This window comes from Calypte anna, chromosome 1 (assembly GCF_003957555.1).
Source record: "Calypte anna isolate BGI_N300 chromosome 1, bCalAnn1_v1.p, whole genome shotgun sequence".
NCBI classification, from domain to species: domain Eukaryota; kingdom Metazoa; phylum Chordata; class Aves; order Apodiformes; family Trochilidae; genus Calypte; species Calypte anna.
The window spans coordinates 145,821,277-145,845,703 of NC_044244.1; the positions used below are offsets into that span (position 1 = coordinate 145,821,277).

Below are 24,427 nucleotides of genomic sequence, written 5' to 3' on the forward strand. Positions count from 1 at the left end.
CAGGGGAGGTTTAGGTTGGATATTAGAAAGAATTTCTTTATGGAGAGGGTGATCAGGCATTGGAATGGGCTGCCCAGGGAAGTAGTGGATTCTCCATCCCTGGAGATATTTAAAAAGAGACTGGATGTGGCACTCAGTGCCATCCATGGTCTGGTAACCACAACGGTGGCTCAAGGGTTGGACTTGATGATCTCTGAGGTCCCTTCCAACCCAGCCAATTCTATGATTCTATGATTCTATATACACACACACACACATACAACCTATAAGGGAGGTACAAAGCAAGCTACAAACCACCTTCTGCTACTTAAAATGCCTTGTTGTAGAATAAATGCTTGGGACACAGAGAAAGAGACCATCAAAGTATTATTAACAACAGTAGTGCAAATGTTTGCATATACAATGCTTGCACACGTCCAACCATGCAACAGGCAGCGACCCGCTGATTGCCCACAGTTGGGAGCAATTGTGCTCTGTGGCCTTGCCTACATTTCTGATGGCAAAATCCAGGCCAAGGGGAAGATGCAGCTGTTTCAAGAACAGCTACAGTAAAGACTGACAGTCTTTTTAGGCTTCTGAAGCATTTTGGTAGAATCCCTCATTACCATATTCCCTGACATTTTATTCTCTTTCCTGCAAAGTCGCTGTGATACTCGCAGACGCTGATCCCTTGAAATATGCTGTCTTTTGCACACTCCTTTCTTACAAAAGAAAGATTGGCCTTTGTGCAGATCTGCAACTGCAGGCTGCTAAAAATAAGGATGCAATAGCCACTTAGGTAGATCAATTTAGCCTGCTGAGAAAACTACAGAGCAGGGAGATACTCACTTCATGCACATACCCTCCCAGAAATTGCAGATTAAAAGAAAAAAAAATGTGGTATTTAGGAACTGTTTCAAACTGAAGTGCTATAACCCTCCAAAGAAGCAGACTGGAGATAAATTATGCAACTGTAGCTCATTTGAATCAGATTTCGAGGGAACTAGGGAACTCTGCAGAACAGGTATTTGCTCTGCAGTTCTTCACGTCAATTATAACAGAATGTCATTGTAAAGGCTGCTGTATTATAACAAGCAAAATAATAAAGCCCTAAGAAATAGGCTTATTTCAAGATGGAAAAAAATAGGGAGGAGGGACTTCTGTATATATTGTCTGATTCATAAGGAAATGCTAATCAGTACTGTTGTATTGACACAAATGGTGATGAGGTGATTTCTACCATCTGTGCTTCTGGCTATGTGGACGTATATAAATTCAACCAGAAGTGATGATATCAGCAACCTTACACTGAACAAATGAACTTCCAGTTATAAAACATAGATCAAGGATGTGCAGATGTATAAGAAATGCAAGCAATGGAGCTACTGAGACAAGCATCTCAGTGAATGGGCCATTAGTAGAAATAAATACGTCAGCAAATGTGATAAAGTCAAACCCTCCACAGAACAAAATGTATCACAGAAATGTGAAAGTGACTCAACTAGTTTAAGTCTGGTAATTGTCACCGTTAGTCCATGAGGCAAAACTCAACCTTGATTCACAGAACCTTACATCTGCTTAAATTAAAATAAATACTTACATTTGTACAAATTTAAGCTTTAACTGAAATTAAATTTGGTTTATTAGAATTTATAAGATAGGAGGATACATGATAGATTGCCTTCCCTAAGGACTTTTTCTTGTTTTTCTGAACTGGGCCTCTCTCTCTTCTGAGGCCCTTCCATTTGTAAACACAAATTACTTAAAATGTCTATAAATATTGTGATCTCAGGAAGACCATTGGATGTGAAAAGTCTGGAAAGATAGCTGACAAGAACTTGACTTGATAATCCGTATGAGGTAGTTTAGAGAGTGTAAATTGAAACAGTAAGGAAATAAGACAGTTATGAAGCACCTCAGCATGAACTGGCGTGGCAAACCAGGCATTTTTAGGAAGTGATATGAATCCTGATGCTTTGGATTTTAGGAGTAGAAAACCTACAACACCTGCTGTTACAGATTATCTCGCATTTTAACTCACACTCACAAGGCACTTTGACTAAAAAGTCATAAAGACATCTTCCACCTATACTATTTTATGATTGTAAACTTACAATCAAGATACAAAGATTACCAATTATTCCCACCTACATCACAAAGTCAGAGACAAGGGCAAACCAGATGATTTTTAAAGTACAAGACACAGTTTACTGCTTTGCAGGGCATGGTCTTTGTGTATTTATTTTAGGTCTTATAACACAGGAGACCAGAAGCTTCTGACCAGGGAACAGAGCTTTGCATGCTTTCTAACAGCTGATTTTTGGCTTTCTACTGCTTCCCAATCCCGAAACACCTCAGATGTTTTGCGGTAGCTGTTGAAAAAGCAGAAGTTACAAGCTACTATCTTAAAAGCAGGAGATTCACATATACTGGAATAATACACTAGCCTGGAAATTGTGCTTGTTCAGCTGCCGCCTCACAAGGAGCTCGGCTGCTTTTGTCGTGCAGCGGATGTTTCAAAGCAGGTGTCAAGTAGACAGTTACTGGTGGCAACCACCGAAGCCCTCCCAGAGAAGCATTTCCACTTGAGAGTTAGAGCCTCCAAGGAGCTATAAAATAACCTTGTTAATTTGACACTTGATAATGCAAAACATCTCAAAAATCCCACTCCAAATTCCATGTCCCTGCCTGGCTCGGAGCCAGCATTTGTCATCCTATTTCATTACGTTAAGATTTTATTGTTTTCAGGGAAGCTTCTGCCGAACATTTGGTGGTATAGCTCAACATTTAATCACACTTCCTTACAAGAAAAGCGCAATGATCAAAAGCATGAATAAAACACACCTGATAAAGCCTTTTTTATTGCTTACTTACGGCACTCTACCCGGCGGGGAACATCCCGCAACAAGCCCAGCGGGACTAGGGCCTTAGGGAGCAAAGCAGCAGCAATACCGAGCACCGCAGCCCTAGGATCACCCCGGAAGGCAGCCCGCCGTCTCCACAGCCCCCGCCCCCCTTCCCCTCCCCACCCTACCGCCTTTGTAACATTTTTCCAGGGGCATTTTCGCTTTGCGTTAATCTCGCCGCCGCGGGGATCTCGCCCCTGAGGGAAAAGCGGCGGGATCCACTCAGAGGCACAGGCGCTCCCCAGATCCGCCACCTTCCCCCGGGACCAGGCGAGCCCTGACACAGGGCAGTCTCCTGGACGCCCCTGCTCACCCCTTGCTAATGGCCACCCCAACGGCCACGCCAACGGTCGCGGCGGCAGGGTGAGCCCGCATGAGCCGCCCAGCCCCCTCCCCCCTCGGGCTCCCAGGTGCGCGGGACAACGACGGCCACGCAGAGCCAGTGGCGGGCGAACGGGCTCCGGGAAGGCGGCGCAGGCAACGAGCAGCGCCCGTCCCCCGCCTCTGTGCGAAGCGGCGGGACGCGGAGTTCAGGGCGGAGAGGCAACGAGTCACCCTGGCCCCGCTGCCCACAGCAAGTGACCGCCCCGCTCCGCTTCCTCAGCCCTGCCTTCCGCGCGTCACCGCCGCCACCGCCAATGGGAGCGCCGAGCTGCTCCGGGGGGGCGGGGAGAAGGAGGGGTGGGGTGGCGGGACAGCCAATCAGCGCTGAGGATGCTTCCCGGAGGCAAAGCCATCGCGGCCCCTCCCCCGCCGGCCGCTCCGGCTCGGGGCTCGCCGGGCGGGAGAGTTGAGCGGCTGGGTGGGAGATGCCGTGCGGGTTCCTTCTCCGGGCAGGTAACGCCGCAGCGGGGGGGAAGCTGCCCTCGCACCGCTGCCTGGCAGGAGCTCTGGCGGACCTGGCCCGGACTGCGCGGGGGGCGTGGGGGAAGGGTTTGCGGCGGCGGGGCTGAAGGCTGGGGCGGGACGGGACACCCCCCTCGGCGGGGCCGCCGCCAGGACAAAGGGGAGCGGCGAGCGGGGGTAAGACGGCCGCGGAACTCTCGGCGGGGCTTGCCCGCCTTATAGCCTAGCCCCTGCCGCCTTCCTGGGCGGGCTCCTTCCCGCCGGGCGCTCAGGACGCCCTCAAGTTTGCGGAGCTTGGTGCGCGGCTGCCGTGAGCCTGGGTGCAAGACTCCCCGTGGCGCCGACTCCCTCCGCAGCCGTCCCGCCCCACACACACACACGCTGCCGCGGGGACGGGGAGGAGCGGCCGGGGAGGTGATCTCCGCCGGGACGGGGTGGGCTCGCTTTTTACCTGGAGAGGGCAGCGGGGCTGGCGGGCGGTGGCGGCCGCTGGGCAAAGGCGTGCGGGCCGGGTGACGGCCGGGGAGAGCCTTGGAGGCGGCGGTCGGAGGAGTGTGCGCGGCGGCGGGGGGTGCAGCCCCCTGTGGGCCCTCAGGCCGGGCTGGGAGGGGAAGGCGCTGGCCGGGTAAGGGGCCGCAGGGGACTGGGCTGCCCTGCGGGACCGCGGGGAGGGGGCTGGTAGAGGCTGAACCTCGGATAAATAGAGCGAGCGTAATGAGAGAAACTTTCTGGGCAGCCTGAATTTTGAGTAGCTTAAAATGTGTTGATAGGCGCTGATGCTTTACCTCGGTTGTTAGGAGCAAAGTGATCTACTTCCCTCGCGTTAGCAGTCTTGCTTTTTAGCCTTTGTTTTCGTCAAACGGAGAGCACGAAGGTGAATTACTTTGAGAAAAGGTTTCGCTCTTAAAGTGGCCGGTCTGCTTTCCTCTCCTGAGGAGCTCCATTCTCTCTCAGGTTGCACGGCTCCGTGCTACCGACTTTATCTGAATTTGGGAGCGCTGGTGTATGGTCCTCTAAGCGAGAAAGGGCACTGCCGTGACAGGGAGTACCGCCTGGCTGTGTGCATGTGTGCGTACAGAGGCTGGGAATATGTGGAGGCTGGAATTAGCGTTGCGGACAGAATGCTACCCAGCAATTGCCTTAACAGCTCTAATGGCCAGATCTGTTCAAGAAGCCAAACGACTAGAGCTTCTTCCTAGGTTGTATGAAGACATTAGAGACTGGATGTGGCACTCAGTGCCATAGTCTAGCAACTGCAACGGTGGTTCAAGGGTTGGACTCGATGATCTGAGGTCCCTTCCAACCCAGCCAATTCTGTGATTCTGTGATTAAATGTAATGTTTTCAAGGGGTGCAACAGTTGATTTTAAAAACCAAATTAATAATAAGAAAGTTAATTTGCTAAGCGTTTGCCCCTAGAAATTGTGAAGCTTGTCTACCATCCTGTTGTTCTTGGGGCTTTTTTTTTTTTCTCCCTTGCTTTTCTATAGTTTTCTATTTGTAACCTCCTACCCCTGCCATTTATAGCAATAAGAGTACTCACAATGGTACTGGACAACCAGAGAAGCAGAGGCAGAATATTTGTCCAGGCAGAGATCTGGCTTGGAACATTAGAAGAGATCCTTCCAAGTGAAGGTGGCCCATGAGTAAACTTCCAGCCTTGGTACCTCCACATAGATACATTGCTCAGTGCTGTGGGGTTGCATGGTCATTTTCATCTACCTCAACAACCTCCTAAATCCACAGCAATAGAATTTGGGCTACACTGTACTTGTGGTGCACAGGGTTGAGCTAGTGACCCCTACTTTGGTCTTAATTGTATACGTCTTGTGTCATTGTTTGAATTCCTGATGTTTAGGGCCTAGTCCATTAACTGCTCTCTGTATCTGTGATGTTTGTATGGGTTATATGTAAGGCTAGATCCCTTAATTCAGTTAAAAGAAGAAAAATAAGTTCTTTTTTCATGATTGGTTTTCACACTCAGAAGGAAATTTTAGTGCTTATCATTCTCTTAAGACCTTTATAAATACTCCACAGTTTGATACTCTTCTTCATTATACTTCAGAAGAATAGAAAGGCACAGGAAAACAGTGACTTGCTCAAGGGTTCAGAATTTGCCAACTTAGAATCTACAAATTTATTGGCTTTTTCTCTGTGCTCTGGCCATGAGAAACTGTCTTTCTTCTACATTTGAAGTACAAAATCATGTTCTGGTATGTTCCACTAATTATGAAATGCTCCAAGAGACAAATGTGAGGTTGAATGAAACTTCATTCTCCTCTTCCAACCCAACTCTGTTTTTTACTTCTTTTTAAGTGAGATGCAGTTACGTGCATTTGTATATATTTTTTTCAGATCTGCAACCAGCATAATGCTGAAGCTCCCAACTTGGAACAAGCATTTCACAGAATGGCACAAACAGAACCTAATCTGGACCATGATGTATCATGGTTCCTTCTTCCATCATACTGGGCTAAAGCACTTGTGGCGTTGATTTCCTTCATCTGTTTTGCTAACAGCTACGATGGAGATTTTGTCTTTGATGATTCTGAAGCCATCATCAATAATAAGGTTTGTCTTTCTTCTTTCCCCTTGTACCCTTTAGCATAAATAACAATAAGAAAAGAAATTGCCAATGGTTGATTGAAGTAGGCCCAAAATATTTAATCTTGGTAGAGAACTTCTGATACTTAATTTTTTTAACTTCATTTTCTGCTTTGTTTTATTTTGTTGTGGGTTTTTTTCTGTTTAAGGTTGACAAACAAGCTGTGCAGCAGTGCATTACTGGAAAGCTAGAAGCATAAGTATCCTTAACAGAATCTTACTCCTAAAGCTATTTGACTAACATAACTTGGGTTCTAATGAGTAAATAAAAGAGTGGAAAAGCTAAATAGCTTTTTTTTTTTGTCTCAGTATGTGTTCCTTTTCATTCTTAAGCAAGTGGGATGCTCTGCTTAACAACTCCTAATATCTGGTCAAGGGGAAGGGATCTCTTTTTGCCATACCAAGCGGACAAAGTCTAAGAAAGTGCTACTTAGTTTGGTTGAGTTTAGTAACGCTGATTCAGAGGGTACCTGTACACCAAGACTGTCTATGGACCTAATTTATGCTTTTCTAATACTCACTGATGTCAATAGGAAATTTTTCTGTTATCTTCTCAGGATGACAGATGAGTAAACCCAATGAATAAACTTAACTCTGGTTGTGAGATACATAATGCATCACTAAGTGATTGTAGGGTGCAGGTGTTCTTCAGCTGTGTTTAAATACATAAAAATATTGCAGAAACAAGGAAAGCTTCCTTTTCCTACGTTTTTTCCCACTTAATGCTCCTGTGGCAGCAGATTTTTTTTAAATAAACGCAAGAGTGTTTTTATGCTCTGTTTTGAAATTGATCCTACATTCCATAAACAGTCCTTGAAATACTTGAAGGTTAGCATGTAACTCGAACAAACCAGAGATTCTTTTGTCTCTGAGAAGTTGAGTGTCATCAGCTCACACACGGTTCTGAGAATGACAGAATGAATTCTTAGATGTTTGGAAAGAGAATGACAGTAAAAAGAATCGCCCTCATCTGTTGGTTCTGTTTTCCTAAAGCCATGAGGATACAGGGAGGATAATCTAGAGGCTCATGTCGCTGGAATACAATTCACATATTTTTCCCTTGCACAAGATTTAGAGGCAACTTGTCACAATGTTCCTTTTAGAATCCCACAGAATTACTGTTTCCTTAGGCAAATTTATATTATGCTTCTGTAAGTCATCATACCTTGAGTTATAAATGTATGGGGGGAAAATACATCTGCCAAATCGAAAATAAATCTCAAAGCTTCTAAGAGATTGCTTTGCTTTTCTTTCTTTTTTTTTTTTTTTTTTTCCCCTCCTCCCGGCAGTATTTAATTCAGTAAAGTTTTATGTTTTATTTGGGGCATGATTAAAACATTTCAGCTTCCTGTAAGAATAAACAAAAGACTGATATAACAAGGCAGGTTGTTTTGTACATATGGAATTTTCACACCTGTAATCTTTTTCCATTTCTTTCAGGTTTTATTTTCAAAATGTTTCCATTTACCTTCAACTTACAACTTGCACCAGGACTATAGCTGTTGGCAATGCTAAGAAATTCAACTACCTGCCTAAATAGAATAATTCATACCTAGTCTGTATGTTTGAAAAACTGTGAGGCTTATTCTATTTTGCACATCAAAATCCTTTATCATTCCCAGGAGATTAAATGAGGTTTTTGTGACACTATCATTTTAATACAGGGGTCATATGAATATATTGGAATAAAAAATCCACAAGAAACATACGAGTTCACCTGTTTAATGGAGAGGGAGTACATCTAGCAAAGGCACAATTTATTTAACAAAGTGCATCATATTTTATTCCTATTCAATAGGAGAGACAGCAGGTGAAGTAACTGTAGATTTACTGAGCATTACTATACTAATATTTTTTTGGGTACCATGCAATGACCTTTCTATTTACCTTACTAGCTCCTGTCATCATCCCAGTCCTTCAAATCTCATTTTTAATTTTTTAATTTTATTTTTTTTTTGAGGGACACCATTAGTTGATGACATGCCTACTGTATCTTGGAACTTTCTGTAACTAGATTTTTGGGGTTTCAAGGCTGTTTTCCAGATGCTTTCTTGACATTTTAAGCAGCATTTTAACTGGTACGCAACAGTGGCTTTTGTCTTTATTTACTAGCTTGGCAAGACAAACAGTTGTTTTAGGAGAAACTGCAGGCACAATGTGTCATTTCCATGAGCCTGTGTATAGAAAAACTGACCTTTCTCCGAGTATTGAGCTGTGCTGTCTGTAAACTGCTGCTAATCAAATATTTAGAGATTCTTTGATGATACCTACTTTCAGTTCTTAAAACCATATGTGACTTTTAGACATCTGTGTCTCTTAAAACAAACCATTCCTATTTTAGGGTGAGTCTGGTGAGTGAAGTGAAATGAGGCAACCAGGTGCCACTAATTGCCAGGGAGTGAGCATGAGCTTGTGTTAAGCCCACCTGTGCCTAATTAGGGTGGGCCCCCACTGCGCATGAGCAGGACCAGGGGGCCAATAAAGCAATTAGTGGCACCCGGTTGCTTCATTTCACTACAGGTGAGGAGGAAATACAATGTAAGAATCTATTCTTCATAGAATTTGTATACAAAATCAAGATACACAACTGATGATTATTAAGTCATATGGAAGTGTAGTCTAACCACTAAGTAATTCCATGTATTCAGCTTCTCCTATGGAAGACAAAAGCAGACTGATTCTAGCCGAAAGAGAAATCTAGCCTTGCACATTCCGAATATAATTTCCCATCTCAGGGTATTAAAGGTCATCTGTGACAGGAAAGACATACTTTTAAAATTTTAATGCTTAAAAAAAAAAGTCTCTCTTTCATAGTCCTTTTTTTGACAGATGTACATAGAGAGCAGTGCTGTTGGCTGGAAAGACAGTTTGAAGGCCACAATGCCCTCTAACATCTGTCCCCTGCAGAGTACAGAGACTTTAGTAGATGTTGGTGTACAACCCAGTCCCAACTTGCCCCTGGAAAAAACAGACTATATTGATTTCTTGGGCTGCTGGTTAAGTGCACTCACACTCTGAGAGTCAAAATGTAACTTTCAGGGTTTGTGCATAAGGGTAAGGAATGGAACAGAAATGGTGAGGAATAAGGCCAAAATTGTAGTCTTGTGAGAAGAAAGAAAATTGTAGCTATTGCTTGTCACTAGAAACATCTGTGAGAGACTGCAGAAATTTTGCACCTTAATAATTCTTAAGCCCAGTGTCCCTTGTGGCTCTTGATTTCTCAAGATATTCCCTGAGAATGCCATAACTGATATCTGAAGTATAGAACATTTCAAAGGCTACCCTGGTGTCTTTTCTGCATATTGATTAATCTGATAGAGAATGCTTTGCTTTTTTGACAGGGTCCTAGGATTTTTAGTGCACTTTCCCTTCCTAATCTTTGGGGGTTTTTAACCAATTCTCTAGTACTGGCAAAATTTGATCAAGTGGTAGAAACTAATCTTTTCCTGTATGTCTTTATTTGGATGGATGAAAGTCAGAATGTGTTGATCAAAGCAAGAAATAATGAGTTATTTTAAGTTCATTGTAGCAACAGCCAGTCAGTGTTGCCCAGACGTTTGGCTATAACTTGGGACTAGCAGTGATAGGTGTTATCTCTTGCCTTGTTCTAGCTAAGGGTGAGATGGAAGTTACTGTAGACCACAGGAGGAGCTCATACTATAGGAGCAAGTGAGATGGTTTATTGCAGATGTAATACCAGCAGTCATACAAAAGCTATTGATTTGCTACTACAATTTTTTTCTTATATTTTGTCTTAAGTGTATTTAACCTGCATGTCTGCTGTAGCATAAATTGGTATTTAGTTGCCCCAGGGAAGCAGGAGAGGAGGGGCAAGTAGAAGGTGAATATGTTAGTTTGAGCTTCTCAGCTTGTCTTCACAGAAAGTTGAGGAAGATGCTACCAAGAGCAGACTTGGCAGTGTCTTTTTTAGTAGTCTGCTACACCACCCCAAACTGAAATAATGCTTTATTTTTCTGTCTTCTGCTATTAATGTTTTAGAGCAATATAAAGATTTTGATTCTTCGTTTCACATAATAAGAATTTTTAAAGAAAGCTGCTTGAATAGTGTCCTGTGCAAATTAACGCTTCAAAAAGAGATAATTGTTGTTTTCTATCTTTAGTCTCCTTGCTTTGAGCCTTCATTAGTTGTGCTACTGACATCAGTAGAAAAAATATCTATTTGCTGCAGCTTTGCAAGATAACCTAGACCTAAAATCAAAGGCTTTTTACAAACAATAAAAACAGCTTCTATGTCCATGTTCACATGAGCTTGTGTTAGAACTTGCTTGTGTCTTAGCTGCTTTGGAAAAACCAGAAATGTTAAGAGCCTGATAATTTTAAATGTTTCCTTTCAGGACCTCAGGGCAGAGACCCCACTTGGTGACCTGTGGCATCATGACTTTTGGGGTAGCAAACTCAGCAGCAATACCAGTCATAAGTCATATCGACCACTAACTGTCCTAACTTTCAGGTGAGACTTGTCTCCTTGCTGATGTCTGGGTTTTTTTTGTGGTGTTGTTGTTTGTGGGTTTTTTGTTGTTGGTTTTTTTTTTCAACCTATGTTGGCTCAATTGATTATAGGGAAGAGACAAGAGAAAAGAAGAGAGTAGAAGTATATGGAGAGTAGTGCAATACCTTTCCTGCATATGATTTTCCTTTTTACTATCTTAATCTCAAATTAAGTTTTAATTTTCAAATTGTTTCTTTCCCAAAATGTATATTATTTTTACATTCTGTGTCTCAATGTACCTTTCCGAGGCTGTTCCTATATATCTTGGTACTAGAGGCAGTATGGTGCAGTATGTAGGTCACATCATCACAGAACTAGGAGGTGTACATTTCTTTCCCTTAGCCATGCTGCCACATACACTGCAATTGCAGTTTCTGTTCTCTGCTTTCCTGTTGATCTGTCAAATGATTCTTTGGCCTTATGCCACTAGGTCACTGAACAGTCTTTCCACCTCTTTCCCCCTGATATTCTGACTTGAAGTGAGTGTTTTTGTCTGAGAATCCTAGTCAGAGAAATATCTGGCCGTGTATATGACTTGCTGGTTTTCTCAAATAACTAAAGGTTTGTGAGGATTACTTCTGTAGATTCTTAGCTCACGGGTTTTTGCACAAAGATTTAAGCAAGCAGTAGGACCATAATTGGGCACAGTAATGCAGAGAATCTTTGAGGACTCGGTCTTAAGCTTCCTGATTTTGCCTATGCAAGTCAGTGTTGTAGATGGGGACCTGCCACTGGTTCTGCAGTTGTGTCCACTCTAAGCCAGGTACTTAAGTGCTTGTGGAAGAAGTACTCCCACTCTTAGTCCTCATATTCCAGCACAAACTCTGACTCTTGAGTACAGTGTCAGTATTTTGAGTACTTAGCATGTGGGTTTTGCTGTTGGTTGGGCTTCCTTTGCATTTTCATAATTGAAAATAGGCAACTGAATAGGAAGTGTCATTCTTAAACCCATTAAAGCTTTCAATGCATTACACAGCACACTCTTTATTTTCAAGGTCTCTGTGGTATATTCCATCTTAGTTAAGTCCTGGTTAGTTTAAAAAGTGAGCTGGGATACAGTCATTACTGTATCTGAAAATAGAGATGAGCATGTGAAGATTGTCCATAAAATGCTATTTTCACAAGTGTCACCGTTTAATGCTGAGCTGGCATTAAACCAGGACAAGTAAGAAATTGGTTTTCTTAATTTCCCAAAGCTCCAACTTCTATGTTTCTCACATTTACAATAGATTAGGGGGTTTAATAGATTTCACTTAAGTCACATGTAAACTGACCAAATGAACTATATAAAATCCCCTATCCAAACTAAATTTCTGTACGTCTCACCTACTCATAAATGTGGATAATAACAAGATGTTTTTCCCTTTTTTTCTTCCCTATCCACTTCAAGTTCCAGTCTTGAATACAGTTTTAGACTGAATTTTAACTTTACATTTGCTTCTGCTTCTAATATTTGCATGAATGATCTCTCAAGTTAGTTACTAAGATGTGCTAACTGACTACTTTCTGGATTGATGCTGATTGTATCCAGATGGTTCCTACATTGTCAGTCCAAATGCTAGGATGTTTTTCAGCTAGAATGTCAGTGGAAATCATAGTTTCGGTGCACATTAGTTTCCTCACTGTGTGGATTTAATTAAAATAATTTCATCAGGTTATTTTTGGAACTCGCTTCCCTTATGCTCAAGGGTATCCCCCCAACAGGCTGGGTTGTTTATCTGCAGGACACTCCTGCATTGCAACATTGAAGTTATGTTGCAGACCAAAAGTAGGTTCTAAGTAACCATGGGTATAATTAACATAGTAGCATTAACTATGTCTTCAGATATAGATAATAGCACTCTATACCTATATATTCTATATATAATAGCATTCTATATCTTCAGAAAGGAGAGATATTATGCTGAATATGGTATCCCATATGAATAAAGATCAAGACATTGTTTCCAGTCGACTAGAGTGGTTAAGTGTTAATATCATGAGCGCCTGGCTTTTCCTGGTATATTTCAGCCCCCCACTTTTTTTTTTTTTTTTTTTTTTAATTGTGTGTGTCTAATATGATCTTGCTATGGTGTTGTTTAGGCTTTTGTTTGCATACCTCTAACCATTATGTAATTCTTAATTTTTCTGTTTAGAATTAATTACCTTTTTGCTGGGGGCTTCCACCCAGTTGGTTTCCATGTCATCAATATAATTCTGCATTGTACTATCTCAGTGCTGATGATTGATGTGTTCTCAATATTATTGGGTGGACTGCAATTCACTAATAAAGGGAGAAGGCTAAACCTGGCTCCAAAGACATCTCTTCTGGCTGCTTTGCTGTTTGCTGTACATCCTGTGCACACTGAATGTGTAAGTACTGAATAATTAGTTCCAATGATCTTTGAAGTTCTTAACCATCTTAAGTAATTAATTCTGACATAGCCTTATACTCTACACGTTGCTTTTATATATTCTAACCACTTTTCTTGGCACATGTCTTGTGAGAGCAATCAAATATTATGGTTTGTATGTCCAGAAGCTTGTAATTCCACAGGGCTGGACCTTATTAAGGAAGATAAATTAAATCATTTAAGCACAATAACTAAAGAAGGATAGCCCTCAACTAGAGAGGTTCCCTAATTACTGGATTAAGAATTCATTACTAGAAACATTAGCTCATGAACTGCCAAGGAGAATGAAAGATAAACTGCATGCAAATGCATGCCCACTTTTAATTTCCATTTGCTTTGATACAGAACCGAGGAGATAGACAATTGGAGTTAGGGACACTGTATGAATTTTGTATGTGATTGTATTATAACGCTGCATCCAGATTTGAATCTATGTTCCAAGAGGGACACAGAAAAATGGAAAGAGCTCAGAAAAGCCATGAAGTTTATTAAAGGACTGGAAACCATCCCATGTCATGAGAGATCAAATTCCATGGGTTTATATTTTAATGTGAAGGAGAAGATGAAAGGATTTTAATTTTTTTTTTATCACAGTCTGTAATTGTGTACACAGGGAACACAAATTTGATAGTAGTGTGCCCTTTTATAGCACAGACAAAATCGTAACAGAGGCTGGAAGCTGAAGCTTTAAAAGTTGTAGAATAGAAACATGGCACATGTGTAGTAACTGGTTAAAATACCTGACCTAAGATCGAAGTCCTTGTGTGAAATATCTAGTGAAAAATGGATGATTTTCTTAAAAGGCTCTTTTGCACTCAAAGGCAAGAAAAGATTAAATACCAGTGAGCTTGTTGTATTTGCTCGTCTATTGCTTGATATTGAAATAATGAATAAATAAAGTATAAAATAATCACAATGCAAGAGTCATTTTTTTAGAATTTGGAAGGATCAAGCTACTGAAAAAGTACTGGCTTTAACTTTGATATATATATATGCTAGTTTGAAATATTGAATCCTCAGTGTATCCTAATCTATATGTGTGGGACTGATTTTTTCATTTATTCACACTATGTCACTGTTTTGGCTTTTTTCATTTGCTTTGCACTTTATTGATGGAGAAGAGGTTATAGAAAGCTATGCCTCTTATCTGACTGGGGAGCCTGCATATATTGGAAGCTTAGAGATGGTGCAAAGTTCTGTATTAAAAATTTGACACCTTTTTTGGCAGTATAGATAAAACATCCTACCAGTCATTCTCTGGCATTTGCTCTCCTGCAGAATAACTTTTTGGTAAGAGCTTGTTGTGATAGTGTCAGAAGGGCCACTTATTTTTGTTCTTCAAAGTCAACTCTAGATGTCAAAGTGAAGTAAAACGAGTCTTTAGTGTTTTTTATGTTCTGACATGTAGAGAGAAATCTCACTTGAGTCTTAACTTTGTAATAGAGCTACTATTGACTCCTTTATAAATATCCATAATTTTATTTTCCATTCCATTTGACTCTGAAAAAAATGTTTAAACAGCAGGCAAAGGTTAATAAGACCTTAGTCATGCCTAATAAATTGCAAGTGATGTGGTCTTCTTGCATATAAAAGATTTGAAGATTTGCATATACTTTGGGCAAACATTAAATGAGGAAAAAGTTTCATGCTTATATACAGTGTCTCTTCGAAGATCCATGAATGAACAAAGACCTTTAATCATTTACACAGTAAATAAGAAATCTTGCTGCACTGAAGCAGTCATGATACTGCTGTGGTACTAGCATGTGTATGTCATGCAGCACCTCTTCAAAAAGCATTCATCATGATTTTAAAGCTGTGAGTTTTAAGTATCATGACATCTTGGTTTTGAAATGAGATGACATGTTTTGACATAAAATTGTGAAGAATCTGTCTGCTGCTTTGGAGTTTGGTATATACAGCACAATACAAACTGTCATGTAAAACATCTTGAAAAATTTAGTGCTTTCACTACCTATGTAAGAAAAACATTTGCCATTATTATTTTCTACCTACACGTAAACACTCTTCTGCTGTAGTTCTGTCTTCTAAAAATGCTTATTTTTTGGAATGCTTGAAATACTAAACAAAACATTATATAAGAATACACTTCATAATAATTTAAAACTGTAGTGTGGAGGGGTTTTTTTGTTTACCTTGTTACCAGAGATTATAGGCCTGATCTTGCATTTGAGTTAACACTGTACTGCTGGAGTCATATGAGGCCATAAGTGTGTTATTAGCCCCTTAATCTCTTTGTTATAACATGTTGGCATTTATTTTCATAATTGTCAGTTCACCTTTTATCTCATTATCAGGGAGCAGCTCCTGAAGCAGAATGACACTTCATTATCTTCACATTTCAAAGCACTCCATAGCTACTGGGTTAATTCTTGTAATTCCTTTATAACACAGAAGAAGAAGCAGGGAGTTTAGATGGATAAATCACAAAGTTTTTTGAACCAGTTTTAGGAGTCCAGCAGTTTCTCTTTTTATGGTGCTCAAGGGAAGCTGAGGGTGAAGTGGGAGAGTCTTTTCAGTGGCTTCAGTCCTATGCTCATGCCTCTGCACTTCTCTTTCTATGATGTTATTTAGAAATAGTTGTTCCATCATGTCAGACTGACAATAAAATGCACTTTTTCTTAGAGAGGATTAGCAGGTGCCTTTAAGCAAAATGAAGATGAATTTTATCTTTTTACTCTCCTACTCACAAAATGGGACAACTGGCATACTATACCAATCTTAAGTTTCTGATTTTTCTTCCCAGAAATTTCTCAGAATTAAGAAAACCCTTGTAGTTCTTCAGTCCTGCCTCAGAAAGTCCTCTGTGTACATCTTCTGAAAATATGGGGCACAGTGCTCCAGGAAGTAGAACTAGGCTGAAAAGTAAGGGGTGTTCTCATCATTCTTGCTCTGGGTGTATTTTCTAGCAGGGTCCCAACCTCAGGGCCTGTACAGTACCCTGCTAAACTCCTGTGATTTCCATGAAAAATTCATTATGGTATCCTGACACTTGGTGTAATTGAGGAATTAAGATCCAAAAATATGTCATGCTGTTTCTCAGTAAGTTATTGTAAGTAGAGTTTAAGGGCTTGAACCAAGGCTTGTTGATAGCCCTGAGAATGCTCTTGATCTAAATGTGTTGGCACAGATCCACAGTACAGACATCCCTTCCATTTTCTTTTGTCTTAGTACAGTTTCTATTACAATATGTATTTGGAAGTAGCTCTAATGCAATCAGTTAATTTTTAACACCGAAAACCTGGTTGCAGGGATGTGTGTGGTTTTTAGCCTGACTGTGCATCCTTGAAGCTAGTTTTTTGTAGTGAAATGAGGCAACCAGGGGCCACTAATTGCCAGGTAGTGGGCTTGACACAAGCTCACGCCCACTACCTGGCAATTAGTGGCACCTGGTTGCCTCATTTCACTACAGTTTTTTCTGAGTGTTCAGACTACAGTTTGAAGGCTGGCTTTGTCTTCTGAAAGTGGGCAGTCTTTATTTCAGCAGAGCTGCCAGGTTTGTTGGATTTTTGTGAAGAATTCTACTGAAAGGCAGTCTGATCCAAAAACCAGATGGAATCAGGCAGAGCCTTCATTTTATTCAGTGAGGTCTTTCTTAATGTCTCCAAGCAGCCATTTTTCATAAATTAAAGCAAATTATTACTGAGTTGATACCCAATCAAAATTAGGGTGTGGCTTGGAAAATTGGGTATCACTAACCTAGTAAACCATGTTAAAAAAAAGGGGAGGGGGGGTGTACAACAGTATTCTTTCATACATTTTACTCTGTGTGTGTATTTGTGCCTTTATTTCAGGTTTTCTAAGAGTGAAATCAATCTAAAACTGTTGTTGTGTTTTGTTTTGTTTTTTTTAAGGTTGCTGGCATTGTTGGCAGAGCAGACCTGCTGTGTGCCCTGTTCTTTTTGTTGTCATTCCTTGGCTACTGTAAAGCATTTAGAGAAAGTAAGCATTCTGTTTGCCCCTATAATTTTGTTTTCTGCATTCATGCATTTCAGTGAAGTATAGCAAAACTAAAAATGTCAGCTTGATGTGGTTTGATTTTATTAATGTTTATACCCTTGTAAAATACTAGTAAACAAAACAACACCTGTAGCAGATACTTATTTTTAGATGAGCTGGCTTGCTGCTCCTAATCCCTGTTAAGCACTAAGAATTTATTTTAAGAAAAGTCTGTTGCATTATAGGCTTATTTGTTAAATGTTTTATTGTTTAGAAATGTAAAGAAGTAGTTAATAAGTTTAGAAAGAAGTCTATAAATGTATATTCTTAAATATTTTGGTATGCAATTACATTGGTGTGGCTTAAATGCTAACAAACTTTAGGAACCTTATTTGTATTTTTTGATTAATTGTAAAGAATTAGCTGAGTAAACCCTCTAAATTCCTGCAGTGTGCAAGTGCTGGCATATGCATGCTGAATATAGTGTTACTCATAGAGTTTTTGTAATCAGCTGTATGTAACATGAACTAATCTCTCACAGATGTTTTTTCAAATGATCTTTTAGATCTGTTGTGTTTGATCTGCTTGCAGGTTGGCAGTTCAACTATGGTTGTGGATTAATTATTTTAGGGGTCTATTAAATAAACACAAAATAATACATCAGTAATTCTGAAAAATGATACAGGACAGAAAATCTGACACCTGAATATGCCCCACTGCAGGAAATATGGGAATCATTTGGTGAACTTATGAGAAGCTATGTTGTGAAGAGTTTGTTTGTCAGTTCAGGCTTAGCCTGTGATACTGATATTTAACCAGAGTATTGGAACAGTAGCTGAGCTGCCTTTAGATGATCTAGCTTAACAACATAACCATGGCATCCTAGAAGTTACTGTAGGCTGTGAGCAATAAGTTGGGCCACAGTGAGCTCTCAGATGCTGTGAATAGCTCCAGCTATTGGAGTTTAGATTTTTTTTAGAATTATTTTGTTTATTTCTACACCTGATACTGTAAATCAAACTTAATCTTCACCACTTCAAATGATACTTATGATGATTGTTGTTCACATCTGGTGTTTTTTCTCCCCTTTGAGCAGGTTTAATTCTTTCAACTGAAATATTAATGTTTTCATGAAAATTGGCCTTGGGATCTTTGTTTGCTCATTTATTCTTTTCTCACCTATTTTGCTGGGTCTGGTTGTGCTTTGATGTTTCTTCTGTTAGTGCCAGAGTAAATTAGACAAATCAAAATACTGGCTGTGTGCCTTTCAGTTTGTTGGTACAAGTAGATCTATATGATGGGATACTAATCATTGCCTGAGGAACTCAGGAGCCAAATTCTTAGGATGATTACTGGAGACTTCTGTATAGGACTCTAATTTTTAACCTTTTTTATTGTTGCAAAGGCACATTACTCTCTCATCTTCAACTTGTAAATGAAGAACTCCAGATCTGCTACTTAGGCAGTCTGCAGGCTGGACTGCTGCATGGTGCTCTCTGATTTTCATGAGGCTTCTGTCAGCCCATTCCTCCAGCTTGTCGTGATCCTTCCAAATGGCAGTCCTGTTCCTCCAGCTGAACCCCACCAATCACTGAGATCAGTTTTGCTTTCTGTCCTTGCTGTAATTTTTTTCCTTTGTGAGAGGAGGTTGGTGCAACCAGCCAGGCAGCTGTTTAAACAGTAGTGTCTACATAGGAAAGGATAGTATCTGTATTGGGAAGGGCAGCTACAAGGAGGATGGAGGCTCTCTCTTCACAAGTAGCCACACAGAGAAGACAAGGGTACAAGAAGACAGTGGGTACAAGTTGCACTGGGAGAGGTTTCATCTAGATGTAAGAAAGAAATTTTTTACAGTGAGAACAATCAATCATTGGAACAACCTCTCCAGAGACAAGACAAAGTCCCCATCACTGGAGAGTTTCAAGATGCAGTTGGACAGGGTGCTAGGCTCCCCTTCCCACAAAAGGCTGGACCAAATGAAGTCTGGAGGCCACTCCCAGCCTGGGCTGTTCTGTGATTCTGTGTTTGTATGCAAGGCTTTAGCACAAGGTAAACAAATATAGGGAAGTGGCTGTATGTCTTTTCAGTGGCTTTGTTGTATATAGTTTCATTCAGTGAATGTGAAGGGTATACAAAGGCAAACACCCTTGTATGCCTCCATTTTAGTGGTATTAATTTCCTTATTTTGTGAATAGTTCTAGCCATTCACAAACAATGGGATAAATGAAGAGTAAAGACCTTTTTGTCTGAGTTTACATGAGTTTGATTCTGCACATACTGGGGGAATCACAGCAAAAACTGCATCTGAAGTGCAAGCTGATCTCACTCTGAGACCTGTAATATATACCTGAATATAGAATATATATATATATATAAAATATAGAATATATGTATATATAGCTGAGTATATGTACCTGAATATAGATATATACCTATAAGTTCCAATATCTGAAGGCAACCTACAGGAAGGCTGGAGAGGGACTTTTCCAGCAGTAGGACAAGGGGAAATGGTTTTAAAGTGAAGGAGAATAGGTTTAGACTGGATATTAGGAAGAAGTTCTTCAGTACGAGGGTGGTGAGACTCTGGAAGAGATTACCCAGAGCAGTTCTGGCTGCCCCCTCCCTGGAGGTGTTCAAGGCCAGACTGGATGAGGCTTTGAGCAACCTGGTCTCCATGAGAGGCATCCCTGCCCATGGCAGGGAGGTTGGAGTAGATGATCTCTAAGGTCCCTTCCAACCTAAGCCATTCTGTGATTCTATGATAAAGAGCAAGCATTTAAAAAATATGCAGATATAGTTTAAAGGACAGACTTAAACAATGTCTCCTAATTAGCAGAGTAAAAATCCATTTTCTTCTCTAAAAATGTTTTCTTTCTGATGGCAAATCCACAAGATTCAGAAAGTCTGGGATGCTACCAGCGTACACTGATAGTTCTGTTTCAAGTTAGAGGTGGTATTGTATCACTTTCTAGCTCAGACCAAGATGGGGAAGAAACCCAAAAACCTTTCTGTGCATTCTATTACATAAGGCTTATGTTTCTAATCAAATATAGCTGCTTTACAGGGATCCTACAGAAAAGTTGAGTATACTGGTTTGTTCTAACACCTTGTTTGTCCTGCTAGATTTTTACATATTAAAGGCAAGCATGACCTTAAATCCTAGGTCAACTGCACACATCCTTGTTTCTGGATTCAGCTGTCACATACATATTGCACTGAGGTCATAATTTTTTTACAAGCAGTAAGAGAAAAACGTTCAAAGGTGGACTTTTAAAATTGTTATTAACAGATGCATGGTAACCTGTCTCTTTTGGAGTACTTTAAAGAAGGTAGAACTAAAGCCTTCAGGACTTAGGGATTGTCTTTGTATTGTCTTTGGAATACAGTTACCAAAACAAATTTGATGACAGTTTGCTTTTACAGCCTTTGAACTTCCAGTAAGTATCAGAGTAAAATGAACACTGAAAAGTCTTGAGTTGAGGCTACTGATCTGATTGTGTCTTCAGTAACATATACTGTTTTGTCACCAGCATCCTAATGCTACTGTCAGACAGATAGATTATCAAAGGCTTTCATAAAGAACCTGACTATTCTTGCAGCAAAGCAATGTGAAGTTTGTGTACAACTGAGTTCCAGAAGTCAGTTTGTGTTTCATTAGCATAGATGTAGTTGTTGAATTGTCATTCTTGGTCTTCTGCAAATGAAACAGAAGTCATAGAAGAGAGACTGGTTAGTGCTTGATTTCATCTTTTGTTTAAGAGAGTGGCTTTGGAATAAGGACTTGTGTCTGAGAAGAGCTTGGGGGTATTGTGGAGAGAGTAGAGACAATACTGAAAGCAATTTAGAGATCAGAAAAATATCTGTGAGACTGGAAAATGACTAGGGGAAAATAATGGGTTTTATAAAGCTCAAGATGTACTAAAACTTGTTTGCTTGAAGTGGTTAATTTGTAATTTTGATGGAGTTTTTTTGTTGGACAGTTTTTTTTTAACCAGAATCTGTAGCACTGATTTTTTTTTTTTTTAAGTACCAGTATTTAACATGTTATGTGGACTATAATTATGAACTTCTAAAATTCAGTTACTTTTTTCTCAATATACAGTTTTTGTTGTTACCATCTTTGATAGGACATTTATATTTGCAAGGAACTAATCTGTTGTTCTTGTTCTGTATCTTTTTAAAAACTATGGGGATAAGTCCACTACATAGGCTTTGGGATAGCAAGTGCTGGCAACTGTTTAGTATTTTCTGAAGGGAACTGTGGGTTATGAACTGTGCTGAACTTTAATGAAGCTTTTCTGAGAATTCATAAGGTGATTGAAAATTGCTGTAGGATTAATTTTTCTTTCCTTTGTCTTTAACTTTGATAGTGATCCAGTTGCATGGGTTTGCCATCTCTACTGGGAATCTCAGAGTGACATAAAATGACAAGTTTGTAATTTGCTTCCTATGAATAATATTTGCCTGGATGTTAAACAGGGGATCAGCTGTTTGCTTGTATGCTATGATTACTAAAAATGGTTAAGTGTTTCTGGTTTCTTTTGTGTAGTTTCTCATTAACCATCTACTTGTTCATTGGTAATTTGTATGTGAAGTAGATTGTAGAGACGAATACTGGAGGTTTGTGTTGTGGAGGCTCTCTTGTAGATGAGAAATGTTGATCTCCTGTGTGAAAGAAGTCATTGTGAAGATGTGAGGAATTTATTAGCCATTTGGCAACTGCTCCAGAGGTTTTTACTGTTATTGAATGTGTGGGCTCTGATTGTTCAGCTGTGTGCCATACTGTTTATACACTGGGAGGGAATAGTTGCATGTGGAAAAAACTAACAATTTTATTGTTTTAGTGGGCAGAGGAGAAACAGTAGGCTTTTTTTAACAGTTATTGCTAACTTTTTCTTGTCTGAGATGGTGTAATTCATGTAGCCTTCATGTAATGAGTTTTGAGATGCTTGGATGAGTTTAGGAATAGCATTTGTTATTGTAATTTCATTATTAAGTGAAACACTGAGTTGCAGTAGTATGTACACTGGGAGATATACAGAGAGATCTTAAGTTTACTCTACCAGTGGATTCTTCTGTGATCTTTAAGACTAGGTAATTCTTTGCCCTTTGCTTAGCAGCTCACAAGCTTAGAGCTTGGTTAGATGACTTTAGTAGTTTACTTGGAAAAGATCCTACCTGCAGGCAAGGTATATCAGTGGAATATATGAGCTTTTGTAATCTATTCTAGTTAAAAACTAAAACTTCCTGCAGGAGCTCAACATAACTTCCTTTGTTTCAACCTTCATAGGAGTAGGTGCTTTCACAGAATCAATTACTTGGATCCACCTGATAATGGTGACTTCTTAAACTGTTCCAAGCTGTCACCAAGATGAGCTCTAAGTTGCTTAATCAGCTTTGAAGAAGGAGATTCCAAGTGCCTAAATATCTGAATTGATAATGATTGTTTGGGATATTGTTAGTTTGACTGTAAGTCTAAGCTTGATACTCTAAATGTAGTATTTTCTGTATATCATCAATTTCTAAGGAATTTGTTTTGATTGACCTGTGGATTTAGGACACTGCAATATGAGGTCTCTTGAAATAGGATTAGCATTTAGGAAGGCAGAGTTGAAGTGTGATCAATGTGCTGCTCATAAATTTAGGATCAGTCAATTCCACAATGTATGCATCCTTGCTCTAGGAATGCTTGTACTTAAGTCAAGCAGTCTAAATGGAGGAGTCCTTGTGCCTTGTTTATGTTTTATGAAGGTATTTCATTGAATTCTCTCAACTTTCAGACTTAGCATACTCTTAAAGAGGGACCATCTGAGCAACCCATTTTGGTTTTGTACAGAAACACTATTTTTCTATCTTAAAAAAAAAGAGAGAGAAGCAAGTACTCTTTTTCTTTGGCATGCTTACAATTTTGTCCATCTGTTAGAGTGGCACAATGCCCACTCACAGTATGGTATACCAGTTTCAACCAGGCACAGGTGCCAATGAAAGATTGGTTTCATTTTCTGACACAAAATTTTTCTGGTGGGAAGCAGCACCATGTTGGAGGAATGTGCTTTGTTAGACTGATTACTTCTCTTGGCATGAGTGTATCTCATAATAATAATTAGCACTTATTCAGTGCTTATATTTTCAAATCACTTAAAAAAAAAAAAATTGAAGGCAATGCTGAATGACAGTCTCTGTATCTTGTTTTCCAGCCTAGTTTACTGAGATTTCTGGAGTTGGGGGTGGTGGGGGTGGGGTGTTGTACACATTCACCCATGAACAAGCACAAGATAAAATGTTTCTTAATTGAAATTCTTTCCCTTTGAAGTTTAATCACTGATGAATTTTCATAATATTAGGATTCTGTATGACTTTATTGACCTTTTGAAGCTGCTAAAAAAAAAGGAGAAGAACAGAGGTTATTATGATTTTGGGGAATATGTACTTTTTGAGATAGTTGTTGCTGTATGTGATTCTTCCCTTCTTAGGGACAGAAGCCAACCTAGGAAGAGTGTGTAATGTGAAAGACAGAGGACCAGTATGTTAAAGCATCTCTTTTCCTTGTCTGGTTTCTGCTTCACCCATGGATTATGAAATGAAGGAGGCTAGAGCACTAAGGCACCCTCTTGATGTGTCTGTTTTCTGCCTCGATCACAGAATCACAGAGGGGCTGAGGTTGGGAAGGACCTCTGGAAGTCACCTGAGCTAACCTGTTCAAAAAGAGTCACCTAGAATCAGTTGTCCAGGATTGTGTCCAGATGGCTTTTGAATATCTCCAAGGATGGAGGTATCACAACCTTACTGGGTTAACCTGTGCCACTGCTCTGTTACCATGTCTCAGTAAAAACCTGTTCCCTGGGATTTAGAGGGATCCTCCTGTCTGTGTGACTATTGCTTCTGGTCCTGTCATTGGAAACCACTGAGCAGATCCTGGCTCTGTTCTGTTTGCACCCTTCCTTCAGGTATTTATGTGCACTCATGAGATCCCCTTGAGCCTTCTCTTCTTCAGGCTGAACAGTCCCAGCTTTCAGTCTCTTCTCACAGGAGACATGCACTAATCCCTTTATCATCTTACTGTCCCTTTGTCAGACTCACTTATGTCCATGGCTCTGGTGTACTGGAGAGCCCAGAACTGGACACAGAACTCAAGTTGTGGCTTTATCAGTGCAGAGCAGAGGAGAAGGTTCCTCTCCCTTCTACCTGGCAGTAATATTTTATTTAATGCAGGCCAGGCTACCATTAGTT

The 24,427-nt window shown here is 40.2% G+C and overlaps 1 protein-coding gene across 1 annotated transcript in view; it reads left to right on the forward strand.

The window, feature by feature from the left end:
* Window positions 1–3,631: 3,631 nt before the first annotated feature.
* Window positions 3,632–24,427, forward strand: part of TMTC4 (transmembrane O-mannosyltransferase targeting cadherins 4) — a 52,718-nt gene continuing 31,922 nt past the window's right edge. The window contains exons 1-5 of the mRNA XM_030469167.1: window positions 3,632–3,722; window positions 6,086–6,301; window positions 10,690–10,805; window positions 12,980–13,196; window positions 17,113–17,200. Coding sequence (XP_030325027.1) covers window positions 6,140–6,301; window positions 10,690–10,805; window positions 12,980–13,196; window positions 17,113–17,200 — 583 coding nt within the window. The 5' untranslated portion in view covers window positions 3,632–3,722; window positions 6,086–6,139. The remainder of the gene's footprint in view (window positions 3,723–6,085; window positions 6,302–10,689; window positions 10,806–12,979; window positions 13,197–17,112; window positions 17,201–24,427) is intronic.